Here is a 21,683-nt window from a genome sequence, read left to right as displayed (position 1 = left end):
TTTTAGGCAACAAGATGCACTTCACCCCTAGATGGAGGCAACTTTTGTGACTTCATCCCTGCGTAAGTAGGCAACTCTTGTGCATTTGCCCACGTAGGCAACTTTTGCGACTTAGCCCCTCCCCTGCACAGTGGGCCAGAAGGCCAGTGGTGGCGGCCAAAACCTTTTACACGTTTTGAGCTCCAGAATCGCTAAATGGGACTGGACTCGAACGGAACGTGTGACCCCACCTGGATTGCTCTCCGAACGAGGAATCCACTGCGCGGCCCCTTGAACCCTTCGTCTGGATCCGCCCCTGGCTGGCCGCACGGCCGATTCCCATTGGCTGGAAACGGCTACCGCGAAGAAGAGCGGCCAATCGGACGAGTGCTCGCCGTAAAGCGATACCAGGCTAATTGAAACGACCAATTACGCATGGACGATCTGTGAGTCACGGAGTTGACGACACACGCACTCACACACACACACACACGCGCGCGCAACACACACACACACAGATACAGAGTCAAGAGCGAACTATTTTAACTTTCTGTGCTCGCTAAGTTCCGACCGCATCACTCTCGTCGTCGTCCCGTGCGGCTTGGCTGCCCCAAGTGGTGTGGACACATTATTTGCCCGACCAAGTAACATCGCAAATAAATCGCACACACTTGTGTGCGAGTGTGTGAGTGTGTGCATGTGTGTATGCAAGTACACTCATATGCTCGTACGAACACATGCTCACACACACACACACACACACAGGCGCGCGTCGCACTTGCAAGGTGCACCTACACGAGAGAATGCAAGCCGGCGCAGCAATGTGGCTCCTGGTGGCTAGTGGCTGTTTTTCCTTTTGGTCCCGCCATCGCTGTTCCGCTGTTCTCGAAACGCTCCAGGAATGCCTGTGGGAACTCGGACAGCCACTGCCGCAGCAGCAGACTCATTCCGAGAGTCGTTTTCGTCGCTCTGTCTCTCTCGCGCTCGTAAGGTGTCCCGTACAGGTGCGAGAGAGACAGGGCGACGAGGACGACTCTCGGAATGAGTCTGCTGCAGTCCTTCCCAGTGTGGTAGTCCTTCCTGCATCGGCCGAGCGGAGGGATGTAAAATGTAAAATGTCCGTTTTTGCCGCGTCTTCCGGAAGGACGGGATGAAAAGGAGGGGCCTGCCCGGAAAATCCAACGGATAGAGGTATATCACATCACGTGCGGAGAAAAAAAATGAGGAGAGAGAGAGAGAGAGAGCTAAAATGAAAAAAAAAGAAGCGGGAATGCTCTGAATAGCAACATGTCTGCTCGACAGCACGCCGTGACAAAGCGACATCAACTTGGTCGACTTTTAAAGATTTCTTACGGGCAACAAACTCTAGGGATGACAACCTTGCTGCTGTACCAAGCGTCATGATTTTCTCTCCTTCCGGGATAAAGTCGGTATTGGCAGGTCCCCTGACCTGCACACTACACATTGTGCTCAAGTTTTTATGAGTCGGTCCCCAATTTATGTTTAGATTTGTACACAAATTAATTTAAACACGCACAAAATGGTAATAGTTATGGACAACAAAGTCCACAGACATAAATTAAGTAAGGTCTCTATATTCGCAGTTTCTCGTTTTTTTGGTGTGTGTGTTTTTCAGGATCGAATCGGTGGCGTATTGACGCGGCTATCCGCAGTCACGCTGACCTGCATATAAGCGGCCCGCCTGTTATTCGCAGTCTAAGTGCTCCAGGCGGAGACCATGGCTCGTAGCCTGCGTAGCCACGCGACACATGTCAAGTATTGTTGGGAGCACGCAAATTACTGCTATTAGATTAGCGGCTCATCGACTACAATCGTGCGCGTGGCGAGGGGAGAGAGAGAGAGAGAGAGAGAGAGAGAGAGAGAGAGAGAGAGAGAGAGAGAGAGAGAGAGAGACAGAGAGAGGCAGAGAGGAGACAGAGAGAGCAGGAGGTGGAGACGACCGCCGCCACCGCGCGCGACACTGTGCGACACTCGGAGCGGCGGAGCGGGCAACTTGTCCAAGAGTAGGACGCGACGCTTTTGAAGGCAGGCCGCCATCTGGCGGGAAGGAAACACGTTAGCATTGTGCGGGAGCGAGAGAGACAGAAAGGGTGAGTACCTCGGTGCAGTTTTCCGAGCGCGGCCACGCCCCCTCGAGGGTGCGGCCAGAGCGGCGACCCTGACCAGACCAACCCCATCGCATCCCGCAGCCTGCCGACGGGCCGCCGCTCCGAAACGGGGACGCTCTGTCTCTCTCGCACTCGCGGGGCGCGCGGCGGGGGCGCGAGAGAGACAGAGCGACCCAGACTTGCGACACGCCCGGATCCAGGTGTCCACCGCGCGCACACCGCGCACACCGCGCACCGCGTGCAGTGGCGGCTTGCTCCGCTTATCTGATGATTCTCGTCAAAGTCCGCGATGATACACGCAGTGCCTACAGTGCCGCCGCACGCGTCGAGCTCCGGATTGATTTCCGATCGGGTTGCAAAGGGGATTGTCCGGAGGAAAACAACAACCGCTGCACATGGGCTAGAAGACCGGTGGGGGCGGACAAAAATCCCGCACGCGTTTTGAGCTCCAGAGTCGCGACTCGAACCGAGCGTGTCACCCCACCAAGGAATTGCTCTCCGAACGAAGAATCCATTGGTGGGGTCACACATTCGGTTCGAGTCCGGTTCAGCGACTCTGGAGATCAAAACGCGTCTGAAGTTTTGGCCGCTGGCGCCGGTCTTCTGGCAAATCCACTGCGCGCCTCCGTGCTGCTTGCCACGCGTCGCGGACGCAACCGGGCACAAAAATCTCCTCTCCCTCGGCGCTCTGCGTTCGTTGCGCGTTCTTGACTCGCACCCCGTCAGCAGCAGTCGGATTCGTCGCTCTGCCTCTCTCGCGCCCAGACGGGACGCCCCTTGAGTGTGAGAGAGACAGAGTGACGCGCCGCGGAGTGGTGGCCGGAAGTAGGACAAAACGCGTCGGGCAGGCCCTGGCAGGCCCTGGCAGGCCGGGGGCAGCGCACAGCAGCGCAGCCCGTCCCGTCTGACCCACTATTCCAACCCCCGAACCGAACTCAACGAGCTCCTCAAACGTTTCCAAGCAGAGTCACGTGCCCGGCACACATTCAGCGTCTGTGTGTGTGTGTGTGTGATAGAGAGGGAGGATAATAAAAAAAGGAAGAAAGGCATCCGCCCGCTACAAAGAGACATGGAGAAGTGTGAGTGTGAGGGGTGAGTTAGGAACAAGGAACGCAAAGGTGAAAAAACGAGAGAGAGAGAGAGAGAGAGAGAGAGAGAGAGAGAGAGAGAGAGAGAGAGAGAAATAATAATAATTATAGGGAAAACCGAAAAGGCGCCGAAATGAGAGCGTGGTGTGGCCGGGCGGGGCGCGTGCCGAACCACCCCACCAGCTGCCTGGTACTGCTTCGCATTGCTTGGCATTGCCTCGCGGTGACAACCCGACAGCCTTGCCGACCAACCACGCACAATTTTTTTTGTTTTTGTTATTTTAATTTTTTTTATGTTTCCGAATGGAGGAAAAAAATGTTTTGCGAAATAATGAATGCAATAACAAGCAAACGCCACTTTCGTTAGTGTTCATTTTATATTTTGCAGAAAGACACAATAATTTGCATGCAGTGTTTGAATTTCTGAGAGTAAAAGATCGAGGCATTACGTTGAAACGAATGTGAATCGGCCAAAAATTGGCCAGGTCAGCGTTCAACATTCTGTCATGTTCCTGGATTCCCAGTGCAAACAGACGGCCTGACCGAAAGAGAGTAACACTTTTTGCAAATTTTGATCGTTGCTGGACAAACTTTAGTGTCTCCGCCCGTGGCCTTGTGCACTTCAAAATATATATATAAAAAAAACTAATCCCAACTTTTTAAAAAAATTTGTTGTGGCAGGAAACGGATTTCTAATGGGCGGGTCCCCACCGCCCACCCAGGTGCCGTCACGGCAGCGGGATAGAGACGGCGTGGTGACCACGCCGATGCCACTGTCTTGGGGTGCACGCCGGAGTCCACGCTGAAGTCCACGACGAGTCCACGCCGCAGTCCACGACGGCGCGGACCCCCGGGAGGGCAGTGGGGGAGGAGGAAAGGGACAAGCGAATCAAAACACTATTAATCCTGTACGGATCTTCTTATTTTAAACCCGTTTCCGGCCTCGTGGGAAGCTGTTTTGTCGCGGACCGTGCCGGCGGGGCGCGGGGCCCTGGCGGGCAGGCCCGTCCACTGATTCCGAGAGGCGTTTTCGTCGCTGTCTCTCTCGCACCTGCACGGGACGCCCCATGAGTGCGAGAGAGACAGAGTGACGAAAACGACTCTCGGAATCGGTCTGGCGGGCAGGCCGCGGCGGGGGCCGAGTAGTTTGTCTTCTCTGTCAAGCGCTTTGCTCGCTGTGCCGCGCGGTGCGCTAATCGTGCGATTGGGCCTAGTTAAGGGCGACCCGCCGCGACCCGGTTCCCAACTCTTGATGGGTGCCGCCAGGTCCGCAAGGCAGGGGGGAAGAAACTGCACTGCAAGTGCCGGCGGTGCGAGGCGAACCGCGGTCCTTGGGTGTCGCGGACGTGTGCGCAGGCCGCTCGGCCAAGTGGATTCAACGGATTTAGCCCATCGCGCCGCGTGCTCCTTGCTCAGTAGGATGTGTGGAGGCGGAGAGGGGGGAGGAGGGGCAGAGAGAGAGAGAGAGAGAGAGAGAGAGAGAGAGAGAGAGAGAGAGAGAGAGAGAGAGAGAGAGAGAGAGAGAGAGCGTCTGCCTGCATGGACGCCGCTGCATGGCCGGGAGGCGACTTTGCCCCGACACAATTGGGACTTCCTGCTGACCAGTCTTAGAGTCGTAAAAAGAAGTGAAATGAAAATAAATTAGTGTCCAGAAGGCGCGCGGACGACTTTGCGGTGTCCTGGTGGCGGACGGGGACAGCGAGGAGGTACACTGGGAGGAAGCGACGAAGGGGTGCGCTTCAGCGGCTGCAGCGTTGTTCTGATGCTCTGGGCAGAGGTGACATTTTGGAGGGGGCAAAACAACAATTTTCGCCCCCTTACTGTTTGCCTATTTTCCAGGCGGATCCTGCAGCAGACACCGAGGAGGGACGGGACGACGAGTGCACAGTGGGCCAGAAGACCGGTGGAGGCGGTCAATATCCCGGACAGATTTCAGGTTCCAGAGTCACTATAATGGGACTCGAACCCAACGTGTAACCCCACCAACGGATTGCTCTCCGAACGAGGAATCCATTGGTGGGGTCACACGTTCGGTTCGAGTCCTGTTTAGCGACTGTGGAGCTCAAAACGCGTCTGGGGTTTTGGCCCCTGGGCCTGTCTTCCGGCCCACTGTGGGCGCGGTTCGGCGTCGTCGCCACGATCGGTCTTCGTCCGGCGTGCGCGGACCGCGGCGGACCGCCTGTCGGAGAGCGCCCCGCCTTCTAGTGTAGTTCCCACAGCCACTAATTGCCTTTGGCACCAACGACCCCAGTCGCCGCTTACAGTGCCGCGCCGATTGAAACGTAAAGCCCCACTGGGGCGGTACAGACAGTGTCCTTGCCGCGCCCAATTGGCACGCATGTTTTTGTTGTTGCTGCTGTCGTCGGCGTGCTTCGCGCCGCGCATCGTGTTGTTGTTGTTGTTGGATCGGAGTAAAAGGGGCAAGAGTCACAGAGGTGCGTAAGCCGGGGTGTGATGTTGCCAGCCGCCTAATTGGATGGTTATTGGAGCAGTGTGGCGGAGCGTGGCGGGGGAGGGGAGGGGAGAAGAAGGGGAAGGAGGGAGAGGGGAGTGGCGGAGGGACAGGGCGGGGGAGGTGGGGGCGTAGCTCAGGTCGTTTGTTTATTCAGTCATCGAGGGGTCAGGATTGGGATCAGCGTGGTTCAGAGGCCAGTGCACGATTTGTGACTGATGACCGCCGGCCAGCCTCCGTCAGACAGACAGACAGACAGACAGACAGACAGACAGGGGCTGAGTGCAATATGTCATCGTAGCCCTGCGACTGAGAAATAATGCACTCGCTTTAGAAGGGTTCCACTAATTCTGTGTGGAAACGGGAGGAGTTGATCGGGAGAGGCTCGTGGAAGAGATCGAAAAGGGAGAGGATCAAAAAGAGAGAGACGATCGCAAAGGGAGAGAGGGTCAACAAGGGAGGGATGATCGAAAAGGGAGAGGATCGAAAAATGAGAGGATCGGAAAGGGAGAGGAATCGAGGTGGATCGAAACGGGAGAGGTCGTAGACAGGATCGGGAAAAGGGGAGGTAGGCGGAACGCTGAGGTACGACTTATAATTACAGGCTAAGCGTTAACATCTCGTCCATCGGGCGGACAGCGTGCATATGTGTGCGTGTATGTGTGTGTGCGTGCTCGAGTGACACAGCCTAAATACACGGTCACACTTTTATAAATAGCGCCGAATAGACTGGTGAATGTTTCCGACGGCTAATAATGCCGTAACAATTATCCGGCCCACCACCCTGTAAAGAGGCGACTCTGTAATTGGCGTTTTGTGCGCTAAGTAGTGGATAGCCTGTCATCGCATTGCCGCCACTTGCCACTGACTCAAATTGACTTAGTGGCCTTAATGCCATTCAGAGGGTCTCTCCCAGAAATGTTAAAATTCGGAAATTCACCGTTTGAATTACTATTCGGATCGTTTGCTTCGATTTGAACAAGGTCCCATTCGCTTTGACCGTATGAAAATTTTATGTTTGGCATTGTTGAGAGATTTTGTGCGCTTCAAGAGCACTAGATTTCTTTTTAAATAGAGGATCTTATGATGTGCCCTCGACAAGAGCAACAAAGTCCGGCTTCTTGTTCGGCTCTCCCTGCCCTGCTGGCATATTCGGCACACTGCCGTCTCTCTCGCTCGCACACGGAGCGCCCCACGAGTGCGAGAGAGACAGCCCGCTGGCTTCCCTTCGGCGGATCATTCCAGGAGACCAGCCTCGAATGGCGTGTTTGGACAGCAGAGGCCGGCACGCGGCGCGGCAGGCCGATTCCGAACGCCGCTCTCTGTCTCTCTCGCACTCAGGGGGCGCCCCGCTTGGGTGCGAGAGAGACAGACAGCCTGCAGTCACGCGGGCTGCAGGGGTGCGGACAAAGGCTGCAAATGGACCACATCAGTGGTACCTAATCATAATCTTTGAATCGGCGCGTAGCGCGTAGTGCGCGGGGCGGCGACGAGGAGTGTGCGGCGCGTGCGAAGCGTGCGCAGCGTGCGAAGGGGGAGCACAGTGGCCCAGAAGACCGAGACCGGTGGAGGCGGCCAAAACCTTAGGCGAGTTTTGAGCTCCAGGGTCGCTAAACGGGACTCGAACCGAGCGACCCCACCAATGGACTCTTCGTGCGGAGAGCAATCCATTGGTGGCGTCACACGTTCGGTTCGAGTCCCAGCGACTCTGGAGCTCAAAACCCGTCTTGGATTTTGGCCGCCTCCACCGGTCTTCTGTTGACAGGCATACGATTCGAATTCCTTTCAAACAGAATGCCATTGTTATTACGCCTATGAATGTAGTGTAGTAGCTTTGATGGAAATAGTCATCTGGTAAAAATTGTCATCACTTGAGAGGGATGAAAATGCCATCCACTGATTCGACGTTAAGTGACAGCAAAATTTTTCAGTGCGTTAGGTTAGTTTGGAGTTGATGAGTGTGAGCGGCTCGCCCCGGCACGGTCACCTGAGGGGCTCAAAAGGGAGGGGGAGGGGGAGGGAGGGGGGAGCGTCGCAATCGCTCAGCTGCAGTTCTCCACTGAACCTAGTGCTTCATTTCGTGAAACCGCAAACAGGTTTTCCCGAAATATTGTCCGTCTGTCCGTGGCGATGATGTATTCTGCATCAAGTCGGCGAACTCGTCATGTTGTTCGCCAAACGGCGGGACAACGGCGGGAAAGGCCACGCGTGCCCCCACTGTGAGGCTGCTCTCCGAGCGGCGCTTCCGTCGCTCTGTCTCTCTCGCTCTGCAAGGGGCGGGTCGGCGGGGCCCGAGGGAGACAGAGCGACGCTCGGAATCGCGCCCTACAGGCCGGGGGGTGGTTTTGAAGGATTATGTGGCACACGGGAGGGATGGGGCGTACGCTGTGCGCCGCACCGCACCGCGCCGCACCCGACACTCGGTTCGTTAGCTCCGGGATTCAGCGCCCTCTAATTCTGCGACTCACGCACGTGCCGCGAAACCTGCCGAGCGGAGCCAGCAAGGCGGAGCCAGCAAGGCAGCAAGGCGGTGACGCACTGGATGGGCGGGAAGACAGTGCGGCCGGGGGCGGCGGGGGCGGCAGACTGATTCTGAGAGTCGTTTTCGTCGAGCTGTCCCTCTCGCGCCCACACGGGAGGCCCCATGAGTGCGAGAGAGACAGCACGACCAAGCACGACTCGGAATCAGTCTGCAGGGGCGGCGGGGGGCGGTCGCCCTGCGGGTGGCAAATGACGCGATTGTCGCATCCCCCTTTAAAATACGGCGCGTTTCTTCAGCTTGGACACGTCTCAATATGGTCGTTGTTGCCGGCCTCATTACCGACGCCCATTCATCCCAGGGCAATTCCACCACGCCCGGGTTCGACTCCCAGCCGCGGCGGCGACGCTGGACCTCAGTTTTTTTGCGCCTGCTGTCCATGTGAACAGGACCGCGTTGTTCAACGAACGACAAGCACCTCGAAAATATAAAGGCATTCCTCCACGCGTGTCTCGCCGGTCTGCCTAACCCTTTCCAGGTTTTTCGGCGAGTACCACGGCGAATGGCGCCTGCCTGGGAAGTTTTGTGGCGGGGTGGGGGGGGCGGTGGGGCGCGGCGGGGCGCGGCGGGGCGCGGTGGGGCGCGGTGGGGCGGGGCGGGGCGCGGGGGGCCCCGGTGGGGCCTGGCTGGGCTGGGCTAGCGACTGGCACGACCTGTGGCCAGGAAAAGAAAAAAAACGGAGGAAGAAAAAAAAATGAAGATCGCTTGAAGAAAAGAGGCGGCACCAGCGTTTCTACATGACTGGAGACGCTGGAGCGCGCGCTGGAGGGTGGCATGGCGAGGCAAGGCGCGGCAAGGCGCGGCAAGGCGTGCCGGGGCATGGCAAGCAGGGCAAGGGCGGGAAAGGGGCAGCCGAGGAGAAGGAGGAGAAGGCGACGGGAGGAGCGTCAAGCCAACCGACCAATCGCGGGCCGCTGCAGCCTCGTCGCGGCGGGTTTTTAAAAATAAGGGATGGCCGACGCGAGTTGCTGCACCCCTTGCTGCGCGTCACGTTTGTCTGTCTGTCTGTCTGTCTGTCTGTCTGTCTGTCCGTCCGTCCGTCCGTCCGGTGTGCTTTGGTGACAGCGAGATGTTTGGGCTGCATTGAATGAAGCCTGCATGATGTGGGAGTGACAACACACGGATTTCAACGAATGCAAACCACTGGTTGCGGCGGGGCAATAACCAGATGAGTGACCCTAGACCCTAGGTTCAGACACTAGCTTTCTGCGTGGAGATCCGAGGTTCAACTCCCGCTACCGGTTCCGCTTTTTTTCCCGCTCTCGAAGGTGTGTGTCGGCTTACCGCAGCAGACGCGCCAACATGACAAGCTGAATCAGCTGGACGTTTTCCCTCCAGCCTGGCAGAAGACTGATTCCGAGTCGTCGCTCTGTCCCTCTCGCACTCGTGCGACGTTCTCGTGCGTGCGAGAGAGACAGAGCGATGCAGTGTGTGCACGGGGAGGGGAGGGGGTGCTTGCATGCCTTCCAGGTCATGCAGACTGAATGGCACGGCCCCGGGGGAGGGGGGGGGGGGTCGCGAGCGGTCTGGATTTTCTGGTTCAGAACAAAACTGGTATCAAATTACTACTTCTGTATAGAGAGGGGGCTGCACGGGAATGAATCGACAGAGTGAATGGGAGCAGTGCGGGGAGGGGGAAAAGGGGGGGGGGGGAGCGGATGAGTATTAGGGTAGATATGTCGTTGTCTATTGTCCAGGCCGTACGGACGGCAGCCGTCTGGACCGGAGTTACGTCGACGACCGAGCCATTTTGGGAAACTCCGCCGCGCGAACCGTTCAACCGCCTTGCTATACCACACAACTAGCCCTGATTTTTTTTTGTAAAAAAGAATTGAATTCCGCGACTGGTGTTGCTTTTTCGCAGTGTAGGCGTCGTCGCGCGCGGATCCTTTCGCAGTGCAGTTCCCCATGTTTCGTTTGTTTGCCGTCTCATAATCCAATAATCCTGGAGCATAGCTTTACAGTATACCGTCCCTCTCGAAAGTACTCTGCAAACTTAAGTGTGCATTACACATGGAGCACTCAAGAGCACTCAGAGCCCTGATGTGTGTACTCACTGAGTGCACTGAGTGCACACGTAGGTTTCCAGTGTACTACAATGTGTCGCTGCTATGCAGCTTCCCCGATTTGAAAGAGCATCGCTCCGGACAAAGTTTTTGAAGGTTAACGTACTCGGCCCGGTCGACCCACAAACACGCGAATTACGCCGCATGGCTGGCCATGTGTATGCGTGCGTGCATGGTCGTGTGCGTGCGTGTGTGTGTGTGTGTGTGTGCGTGTGTTGGTGTGTACGTGTGTGTTCGTGTGAGTGAGTGTGTGTGCGCGCGCATCCCGGCTGCAGCCGCGCACCGCCCTCCCGATTCGCATAAAAGACTAAAATAGCAGTGTACTCTGCGCACAATGGGCCTTGCCGCCTGCCATTCATTCGATGGTTTTTAATTTCAATATCAAGAAGCGGAGCGCATCCCCCCCAAGGCTCCCCCTGCCCAGCGCTCCTCCGCGGGGGGCATCACACACACACACACACACACACACACACACGCGCGCGTGCGCGCGCGCCTTGGAAGCTGGAGGAGATAGCATCGAGAACACACTCCACTAATTTAATTGAAGAGTGACTCGATGGTGTGATATGTGACAAAACAGTGAATTGTGTGTTTTGTGTTTTGTAAAATATATACTGCGAAAGTGGCGACAGGGGATGAGATATACATGAGCGCTCAGAACCTTCCCCTTACTTTCAGTGTAAGTGCAGTTGTGTGACCTACTTTGGGCTCACCGCGCCTGCTCTTCAAATTGTGGGGACGTAAGATGTAAAAAATCTGGCTTGTCGCACAGAAGTCCCATTCGTGACCACGTGACGTGGGTGGGTTCCGCGCTCTGAACTCTCGACCGCTTGGCCGATCAGGGCCCCGGGGGGAAGTCGATACATCAATATGCATCTGCGGTGGGCCGGCTGGCTCTGGCTGGCTCCCTAGATGGGCCTGATAGCGGCCGGCCTTCACCTTGTGGGTGCAAAACAAATCGGACTACTGTATCGCTCCGGATCAATCGCGGATCACGGCAAAAATCAAACGCATGAACAACCAGCTGATTTAGTTCTGCCTGTGAGTTTCATTGTCGTAGAAGTTTTGGCAATGATTTGATCAATAATTTTTTTTGTGACTCTAGTCAAAGTATGCTTCAATTTGAGAGTGTAGACTCCTATGTTGGAGTATACTCGCATGTTTGAGGAAAATCCTAAGTGGGTGTACTGCTGTGTTAGAGTAAAATCCTGTGTTGGAGCATACTACAATGTTGGAGCATACTGCCATGTTAGAGAACAAAATTATGTTAGAGTTCGATGGGAGTTTACTCCTATGCTGGAGAATACTTCGTTCTGAGAGATGCTGTGGTCCAGATAGTGAAACTGGTGCGTCTGGGTTGTACTGACCGTCGGTGTCCGCGGTAGGCGTGAGGGGTTGCATTTGAATCCCAAACACATTGCCAAAAACAACAACAACAGCGTGTTGTCGGTCTTGTTCGTGCTGTTTTTGGCAGTGCACCCGGCTGCCGGCGCGCGGCACCCAGACGGCCTTTGACGGGATCCTGACGGTGATGGAGTCCACGCTCCACGGGGGGCCCAGGGCCCGGGCCGGCCTGGCCCAGCAGACCGATTCCGAGAGTCGTTTTCGTCGCTCTGTCTCTGTCGCGCTCACGGGGCGTGTCGTGTGGGTGCGAGAGAGACGGAGCGACGAGAAGGTCTCTGGGCCGGCTCGTCCGGCGGCAGTGGCGGCGTCGACCCCCGCCTCGCGCCGCTAATAGACTAATCCGTGCTCGGATACATTCTTAGTGAGCGCTCTGAATGGGCCGCCGCGTTTGCCTGCCCAAGTCTTTTGTCCCGTTTTCGCCCATCCCGGCAACCCAGGCACAGGAGGCTCTGCTCGCCGAGTCTCGCAGACGAGGATGAGAGTGGAGCTCCCGGATTTTCCGACCGGCGGTGTTTCCGGACCGCCGGCCTCCGGCTGCATCCGCCCGCCGAGCTGCACGGCCGGCCTCCGAGGGTCGCTTTCGTCGCTCTGTCTCTCTCGCACTCACGGGTCGTCCCGTGTTGGTGCGAGAGAGACAGAGCGACGAGAACGACTCTCGGAACCGGCCGGCTGTCGACCACCGCCGGGCTCCGCCACGAACTTATTCCGAGGGTCGTTGTATCGGCGCTCTGTCTCTCTCGCGCCTGCGGATGCCCCATGAGTGCGAGAGAGACAGCGACGGGAACGACTCTCGGAATCGACCGCTGGGCATCGCCGCAAAAGTGAACAGCGTCACATAAACCGACCAACATAGAGCTGCACTCTGCCACCAGAAAGGAATTTTTAAAAACATTTAATGTTAAAATTGTTTTTTTGCCCCCAAAAAGCTGTTTGCCACTCACTAGTTTCGACCAACCTCATGCGACAGTGGCGCTATCCACAGTACGGAGTGGGCACCACTAATGAAGTGGTAGTTGCGAGCCACTCATCAGTTGGTTCATCTCACCTAATTGTAATGAACGTGGAACTCTCTCTGTCTCTCTCCTGTCTGTTCATTTGCCCGCCTTTCTATCTATCCTGTCTGTCTGTCTGTCTGCCTGTCTGCCTGTCTATCTGTCTCTGTGTCTCCTTCCCTTTGAGCGAGCTGCTATACCACTCCACACAGATGACAACATGCATAACAAGGGATGATCCTGCTTGCTGGCCTCAGACAGCATTCTCCCTCGCGTTCAGTGCCACCACGGCTGCTGTTGGTCGTCCTTGCAAAATATCGCTTATGGGACCGTGATTGGTGTATGGAGTGCCACCCGTCCTAAACGAGACTTTTAAGCGAAGTTTCCACAGGTTTCTTTGGTTTATACTCCGAGGGCAAGGAACGGAGCGAACCACTATCAACGGATGTCCAACAAGGCAGTTACCGACACCTGGAACCAGTCCGCACTATCGGCACGGCGATGGAGACCATCTTCCAGGTCTAGGAACGCGCGCCCCACCCACCACCGCCGCACAGTGGGCCAGAAGACCGGTGGAGGCGGCCAAAACTCTAGACGCGTTTTGAGCTCCAGAGTCGCTAAATGAAAGTCGAACCGAGCGTGATTGGCGACAAAGCTCTAATCTTACCTGACTCAAATTTTAGCTTCATGTGGACCGCTAATTATTCAGCTCAACCTTGTTTTAATTTCTTGCTTGTTTATCCCCGACAATTGACCTGTCCCGAAAGCAGTGGGCTAAGCAAACGTGTCGCTTCGTACTTCCCGCACATTCATTGTACAAAATTTAAACACGTTTCACATTCAGGTGGCAAAAACGCCTGTAAGCAGGCAGCTAGTGGTAAATAGGCCCGAAACCTCGCACATTCTAACACATTCTCACAACCATTGTACACAAAATTTTACAGCGGGTCGCCCCTCGGGTTCCCTAGTCGTTTCGTTCGAACGAAATGACAGGCCCCACGCTTCACAAATTTTCCCCGGACTCAAGGACACACCGCGAGCGATAAGCGAGCGCGTAGAGTTTTAAGCAGGAAGCTCCGTTCTGCTCCTTGCTTTGGGGACCCCTATTTCCACCTTTCCCTCCAAGTCTTATCTTGCCTTTTTTTTCGGGTGGAGTGCGGAAAGAAAGGTTAGGAGAACGCGGACATATGATTTGTTTCCTCAACGAGAGATTTTTAAGTTGACCTGCAACTGTAAGTCACTTTGTGACCAGAACCGAAACGATCGAATGCAACACTTGACCGCAAATGCCAATTTTTTGTTTTTTTTTTTGCCAGCTGTTGTTTTGGAAGACAAGGGTCCCTCTAAGACTGTTCCGGACCGTGGGTTTCCAGTACTACAGCTTTTGTACTGGTCACGAACCCAAGCCGAGTCGAGGAACAAAAACTGCAACATAGACAACTAAGCTTATCTTTTAAACAAATGTTAACATTTTTGAAAAACCAAAAATGTTTCAATTTCAGCTTTTTTTCGTCCTGCTCCCCACTGCGCCTTGCCTTTGATTCGTCCTCGTGGATCCAAAACGAATTATCCGAATCCATCATTGCGCCTCGGTCTGGGGCCCACGCAGTGACAGCGGACCACGAAAGCAAGCCCGGTAGCTGCGCTAGCTGCGCTAGCTGCGCTAGCTGTGCTAGCTGCGGGACTGAGAGGTCGTTTTCGTCGCTCTGTCCCTCTCGCACCTGTACGCTCGGCCCCATGAGTGCGAGAGAGACCGAGCGACGAAAACGACTCTCGGAACCAGCCCGCGCAGCGCGCTGTCCCCACAGGAAGGAGACATTTCTCACCTGTCATACAGTGGTGCGCTGCGCGGTCGCCCCGGCCGACAAATGGTGTCGCCGCCAGCAGACTCGTCGCTCTGTCTCTCTCGCACCCATACGGGACGCCCCATGAGTGCGAGAGAGACCGCCAGGCCGTCGGCCACTACACTGGAGGCCGTGGCCGTGGCCGCCGTCGCGGTGGTCCACCGTTTTCGATCGCTCGTTACCACTGTCACTGCTCTGTAAACGGGGCGCTAAGCTGTGGACACAACAGCCGCCCGATTCCGATCGTCGCTCCGTCCCTGTCGCACTCGCAGGGCGTCCCGTGTGGGTGCGAGAGAGACAGAGCGACCGACGGTATCAGGCAGCAGTATGTCACAATGATTTTTCAGTCCTTTGGCATACCTATCGGCTAGGTTTGACAGTATTTTCATCAAAAATGCATCTGAGGAATATAGTTTTCCAAAACTGCGACTTGAGTTATTTTATGAAAAGCTCTGTTTTGTGTAGTGGTGTGTGCTCTGGGCAGAGCCTTAGGGTGCACTGTGAAGTGCACGCCAAGTACGACCCAGAGGCCGGCCCATTTTGGGGTGATAATTAGTTGTCTCAAACTGGGCGCTGCACTGCGCCGGACTCGCAACCACCCCGTCGCTGTGCTGCTGCGCCGCTGGCTGGGAATGGTCCGCTGGCACTTGCACTGCCCTCAACGAGCCCTCTGGAGAAAAGTCTCCGACTTATCCAGCAGCAGCAGACCGATTCGCTTTCGTCACTCTGTCTCTCTCGCACCTATCGGGGCCGCCCCATGAGTGCGAGAGAGACAGGGCGACGAAAGCGACCCTCAGGCTGCAGTGCGACAAACACAATCATCGTCGGTTGCAGTGGCCGTAACCACAGGTTGGCGCCGCGTTCGCGCGCCGCAAGGGCCGCATCTGTCTCTCTCGCACTCAGGGGGCGTGCCGCAGGGGTGCGAGAGACAGAGCTCCGAGAGAGACATTTCAGAATCGCTGTGGTTCAGAGTGATACGATTTCGGTAAAGTGGGGCAGAGCGCGCTATCTTCGAGATCAAGACGGTCGTTAAGTTCTAATGTGGACTCCGTGCTCGCGTTCCGCTTGATCCGCCCCTTGCAGTGGCGAGCACTGAGTAGTGACTTGTTCAAATCAAACTGCCGGCGACACCCGAAGTTTGCGCTTCTAAGCTAATTTATTTGGAACAAAGTGAATTTTATCTGACACATGTCGAGTAAATTTACTTGAGGTACTTCAAATAAATATCCTTGATGCATTTGAAGTAAATATACTTGATGCACTCCAAGTAAATATACTTGAAAAATTTCAAGCTCATTTTTTACGCAGTCTAAAGCAAATGTTTTTGGTTTGAAGAGGCCTGTTTTTGGGCGCACTATACTGCCAGCAAAGCGAAAACGCAGCAATCCGCGCTGCACGCACTGCGGCGTATTTTGGAGTATGAGAATTTGGCACGAACGCTCAGCACAGCCTCGGCTCGACCGTTTCGCCACTGCAGTCACGACGGTCCACGCCGCCGCCTCCACAGAGTCGTTTGCGTCGCTCTGTCTCTCTCGCACTCTTGGGGCAGCCCGTCTTGGTGCGAGAGAGACGGGGCGACGAAAACGACTTTCAGTGTGCAGCTGCAGGTGGCGGCGGCCTGCAGGTTGCAGGTGCCGCCGCTGCCGTGCTTGCAATACAGCCCCAGGCGACGTTGCTGCACGGACTTCTCTGAGCTGCCTCTGGCTGTTTCCAACTTGTTTCTTTTTCCTTCAAAATCCAAAGCGTTTTTGTTTTAGAACATTTATTTAGCTCTTTATATATCTGTCAGTGCCGCTGGTGCAAAGTTTTCATGTCCGTTCTGTTCTTTTCTTTTCGAGGTTTTCCTTAGCAGTGTACCCCGGTGAACTTGCCCCCCTGTTAGGCCCCTCCGCGCGCAAGCGCCACGCTTGGCCGGCCAGAGTCTTTTCCGGACCCAGTGGCTCCATCGGCCTCTCTACTTATTCTGCTCTGTGGGCGTGTTCGCCGAGTATCGGAAACCGTTTTTTGCTCCTTTTTTGCCTCCGAGGTGAAAACAGCTGTGTTCCTCTCTGCACCGGCGTGGATCGCTCCAACGTCTCAAGAAACAGTCTGCGGGGAGGTAGTCAGGGAGAATGACAGAATGAGCCAGTTCATGTAGTTTTGGTTCTATTTATATTATAATATAAATCAAGTTTGTTCTAGCAAAACGCAAGGTAAATGCGTCGGACGGAAATCGCTATGACAATTATTACCTAATATACATATACTTTACATATACAATATATTACATGGAGCCGGGAGTATGGCTTTTTCTTGCTTGTGATTTCCGTCCAAGAGATTTAAATTGCATTCCACTAAGTTTAACATACTAAAATAACAAATCCACAACAATAATTTGACTTTCACAAATATACACTTATTACTTTTTGTTGCTTTCTTTGGAATCCTGCACAAATTTCTTTAATATATTATCTAAGGTCGCACAGATTTTTAGCTCCTCGTCTTCGCAAAAAAGCCAATCAAAACACTTGGTGTTTTGTCACATTACAGTTTGTACCTGTGTTGCGCTCAACAGTAAAAAATTTTGAAACACACTTTCAATTAAAGTTTAATAGGTATTTTTTATAACATTCAGACTTAAAAACAAATAAAAATTCCTAACAATATTTACAAATACGTACGACACCATAGGTCCTTAAACTGTCTGCAGTATCAAGAACGGTAACATTTTGTAAATAAATGCCATTAAAATCCCTATTAGTTGTCCACACATCTCACAAAAACAACAACAACAACCACGGGACTCGATCACAAGACGAGTGACCAGCGAGTGTCGGCGATCTTTGACAAAAAAGCGTAATCACTTGATTGGATTCAGTAAGTACTTGTCAATCCATGCAAACATGAAGGGGGCAACGAAGACGCGGCATTTACAAACATCAGACTAAAAATCAGTATCAAAAAAGGGGGACTGCAAGACGAAAGTGAACTTGGTTGCCTGGGGGCCGAAGGAGGCCCACGCGATCGGATCGAATTAGTTCGAGATTTGATCATTGAGCGCTGGGATTAGATTCTCACCGAGCCGAGGTGAGATGTCGCTTTCCGCTCCCAGCCCGTTAAGTAGTACTTCGCCTTCTACCACACAATTTTTCCTTCATTTCGTTTTTCGTTTTGTTCCATTCAGTCACGTGCAATGTTTTTCGTTCTTCAAGGTTGGCCGTCCCGAGCCGGAAGGGGCCGCAGCCTCCACAGTGCGGTCGCTCTGCAGTGCAGCCAACTATCGCCGCCACTCGCTGGCAGTCGTCGCAAAGCCCCAGGGTCGGCGTTATGGCCAAACTCTGCAACACAACAAAGAAACGCCATGAAGCAAAACAACACTAAGAAAATTTTCAAAACTGTGCTGAAATTTTTCTGCACTGTGTTTTTTTTTCTCGAGTATATTTTCATGACCCAGGAGTCATATTTGTTCAATTTACAAAACAAAACTGGAAGTTCTGTTCATAGTATTTTACTTCTAGAAGTTAGTGTTTATTTATTTATTTTTTTAAGAAAATGACAGAGTTTGAAATTTACAGTAACAAACAAGAAAAGTGAACTTACGTGAGCATCCCTGGGTTGGGCTCCGCCTGGTACCACGAGTACGGCGTCACGTAGCCCGGGTGGGGCGGATGGTGGGGCGGGTGGTGGCTCTGGGGGTGGTGGGGCATGGGGGGCTTGACGTCCCAGCTGCCCACCCCGACCATGGGGCTGCCCATGGGGCCGACGGGCGGGCTCTGCGACAGGCCGTGGGGGCCGGGCGACATGTCGCTGACTGGCGTCGAGCTCGGGGTGGGCGTCTGGTGGGGCATGTAGTTGCCCGAGGGGCTGGGCTGCGAGCCGGACGAGGATCCGCCGCCTGCAACACAACACGCCGCACTGTCAGCAAACGGGATCCAGGAGAAAGAAACAACAAGATGCCCCGAAGGACCTACGCAGCCTGTAGCCTCCCAAGCCGATGTCAGAATTTCTGCAGCCCGAACTTGCTAAACCAAAACGCCCCAAGAGGCCAAAGAGCCTTTTACCGCAATACTATGGCCCTTTACTCATGATTTTCGAAAATTTTAGTGGCCACTCGATATTAATTTCAAGGCCAAGTCAAGTTCATATCATCTTAATATGATTAACGTAAAAATGCATAGGAGTTATCATGAGATCGTCACCAGTGACTTGAATTCAACTGCACCTAAGGGTCACCCATGAGTTTGTCAAGGAGTGACAACAACCATGGAATCTGCAATCCGTTCAGTTTAAACAGTTCCAAAAAGCTAACCAAGTTTGAAATCCCTTAGGGCCTTATTTCGCCTCATTTTCGCAAGGCAACGGTGACTCGTGGACTCAATTATCGCACTCGCTCCCTTGAGAGTAACAAGGTGTGGATCGCACAAAGCCCTTATTTTGGCACGCGCGTCACGCGGCCAGCTGACTGATTCCGAGAGTCGTTTTCGTCGCTCTGTCTCCCTCGCACTCGTGGGGCGTCCAGTGTCTGTGCGAGAGAGACAGAGCGACGAAAACGACTCTCGAAATCAGTCTGTAGCGCGGCCCACAATGGCGAGTGCCAATTCGCGCGCCACAAAGGCGACGTGCCGATTGTCAAACTTTTTTCTTCCTTCCTCTATCCCTCTCTATCCGCACGGCGGCTCTATCCGCGAGCACGTGGACGGGTTTCTATCAACGGCATAGATAAGAAAGGACGGGAGCGGCGACGAAGCGACGCGGCCGTTGGAAAGCACCTGCCGCATTGTCCCGCGGCTAGGAAGTGCCAATGAGGGAATCAATAAAGCCGAGAAGAAGAAGGAGAAGAAGAAGAAGAAGAAGAAGAAGAAGAAGAAGAAGAAGAAGAAGAAGAAGAAGAAGAAGCAAGAGGAGGGGGAGGAGATGCAGAAGAAGATGAAGATGACTTAAGAGGGAAAACACAGAAGAAGGTGAAAAAGAAGAATAAAGAGAAGTGAAAGAAGGTGAAAGAGGAGTAGAACATGAACATGGAGAAGAAAGGAACAAATCGGCAAACATTCGAAGCGGGGCACTTTTGAAACAGCCTCAGAAGACTTAGACTTATGAAACCAGTTCAAAACTCGTGTTAAAAGTAAGAAAATAAAAAATGGCTGGTCAACTTACTGGACTCACCTCCCATGTGGGGGGGTTGAGGACTATGCGGCAGTGCGTTGTGCGGTCCGCCCTGCAGCCCGCTGCCGCTGCCGCCACTGCTGTTGTTGTTGTTGTTGTGGGGGCCGCCCGCCTGCTGGGCCGCCTTCATCATCTTCTTGTATTTGCTCCGTCGATTTTGGAACCAAATCTTGACCTGCAACACACAGGGGAAAGGCCCTCGGTTAGAGAGACGGACTTGACGTCACATTATTGTTGTCTCTTTGTCATAGATGGCTTTGTCTTCTCTTGAAAACGATGACATCAAAACTTGATAAAATCATCAAAGCTTCTATACTAATTGCACATGTGCGTGACAACTAAGCCATCAACAGGTTTTTATGACACACTTAGATGCGAAGTTCGAAAATTGGCCTTGAAATGGTCAAGTGACAACGCAGATTTTCCCAGTGTACCAGGGGGCGTGGCGCCGCAGCGGCCTACGCGAGTCCCACTGCACTGCGAGTCTGCCACTCTGTCGGGAAAACGCCTCGGTGGGACGTGGCTTACTCCGAGGGAGGGAAGAAATGAGAAGAAAAATGGAGTCCAAGTCGGAACAGTGTACGGCCGCGGGGCAACGCAATACAAGGAACCTTGGGACGCGCACGCCGCTGTGGTTGTGTGGATTTCGTGATGGACCCACAGAGATTACCCACACACACACACACACACACACGGAACGCACGTACAAGCTACAAGACGTGTCTAGGATCACCTGTCGAAACGCTCAGTTTTTCGGCAACTTTTGCCACGATGCCCACAACACGCTCCCCCCTTTCACAGTGTAGGCCCAGACGCCCGACCGCTGCACTGCGATATAGCAAGTGAAAAAAAAACAACAATAAAATTTAAATATTACGTCTTTTTTTCGTCAAAATCACTCGTCGCGACGAGGAACATCGAAAAAAGGGGGCAAAAGCGCGCGTTTCTGCGACATTTTTTTTTGTGTTCGTTTTGCCCACGAGACGCCCGGCGCGAGTCGGGCCGGGCATAGAAATGACAAGCATTACCGCGTCATTTTATTTGTTCCCTTTTTCGTTACCTGGAACAAGAACGTTCGACGCCGCGCCGCGCCACCAGGGCCCCGGGGCGCACAGAGTTGTACCAGAAAGTGCCCCTCCCCTCCCCCTCCCCTCCAGCCGTCCAGGCTTCCTTCCAGACGACGCAGCCGACGCGGCCCGTCCCGCCGCGGGCGCAACACACTGGACACACCTCCTCCGCTATCCTTGGACCCTTCAGCCCGCTTCAGCCCCTCCCCTTCTCGTCCCTCTTCTTTTCCTTCTTCTTCTTCTCCTTCTCTCTTTCCTCTTCCTTCTTTTCCTTCTCCTTTTCCTCCTTCTTTTCCACCTCATTCTTCTTTTTATCTCATTTCTTCTTCTTCTTCTTCTTCTTCTTCTTCTTCTTCTTCTTCTTCTTCTTCTTCTTCTTCTTCTTCTTCTTCTTCTCCTCTCCTTGTCGAGGAGCAAGTGGTACGCATGTGCCAAGTAGTGCTTCATCGCGAACATTGTAGGCGCCGAGAGGGGTTCTCTCGCTCATATACTCTCTCAGGCTCTACCGCGCTACCGGACTTGGAGATCGCCGGCAGCCCCCATTCCGAGAGAGTCATCGCGCCCATGGGGCGTGAGAGAGAGAGAGAGAGAGAGAGAGAGAGAGAGAGAGAGAGAGAGAGAGAGGAGAGAGAGAGAGACGACGCGGCCGATCGTCGGTGATAGGGAGCGGAGTCCTTGCCGGAGTCCAGAACGCGCACCAGTGCCCCTGTGCGTTGGGTTCCGGACAGGATGCGATCTGGAGGGGGTGGGGGTGGATCAAAGAGGGACGAAAGGATCGAAGAGGGAACGGTCGAAAGGAGACAGGGAGACTTAAATCGCAAAAACTTCTGCGATCTCAAATTCCGAGAGCGCGCGTCGGTTGGGTGGAGCGTCCACCACACCCTCCTGCTCGGAATAAAAGGAAACGTTCAAGTGTATACGGGGGTCTTTGTGGCGTAGCGCCCCCGTCGGACCCTGCGGACCCCACACAAAGCATTGAAG

At 54.1% G+C, this 21,683-nt stretch overlaps 2 protein-coding genes across 3 annotated transcripts in view; one reads left to right on the top strand and one right to left on the bottom strand.

The window, feature by feature from the left end:
* Positions 1-21,683, top strand: part of LOC117654429 (eyes absent homolog 2) — a 212,181-nt gene that overhangs the window by 87,171 nt on the left and 103,327 nt on the right. The gene's annotated exons all lie outside the window — the stretch shown is intronic.
* Positions 16,628-21,683, bottom strand: part of LOC117654437 (homeotic protein distal-less-like) — a 38,525-nt gene continuing 33,469 nt past the window's right edge. Inside the window, exons 3-5 of one of the 2 annotated variants that reach the window (XM_034401065.1) lie at positions 19,627-19,810; positions 18,073-18,367; positions 16,628-17,810 (exon numbers count right to left, since the gene is read on the bottom strand). In XM_034401065.1, the coding sequence (XP_034256956.1) occupies positions 17,798-17,810; positions 18,073-18,367; positions 19,627-19,810 (492 nt within the window). In that variant the 3' untranslated portion in view covers positions 16,628-17,797. The remainder of the gene's footprint in view (positions 17,811-18,072; positions 18,368-19,626; positions 19,811-21,683) is intronic. The other variant, XM_034401066.1, reaches the window with a different exon arrangement.

The sequence above is a fragment of the Thrips palmi genome, unplaced genomic scaffold (genome assembly GCF_012932325.1).
Source record: "Thrips palmi isolate BJ-2018 unplaced genomic scaffold, TpBJ-2018v1 HiC_scaffold_10, whole genome shotgun sequence".
In the NCBI taxonomy this organism is placed as follows: domain Eukaryota; kingdom Metazoa; phylum Arthropoda; class Insecta; order Thysanoptera; family Thripidae; genus Thrips; species Thrips palmi.
The sequence above is the reverse complement of the archived record's forward strand: the minus strand, read 5'-3'. Positions and strand labels throughout refer to the sequence as shown.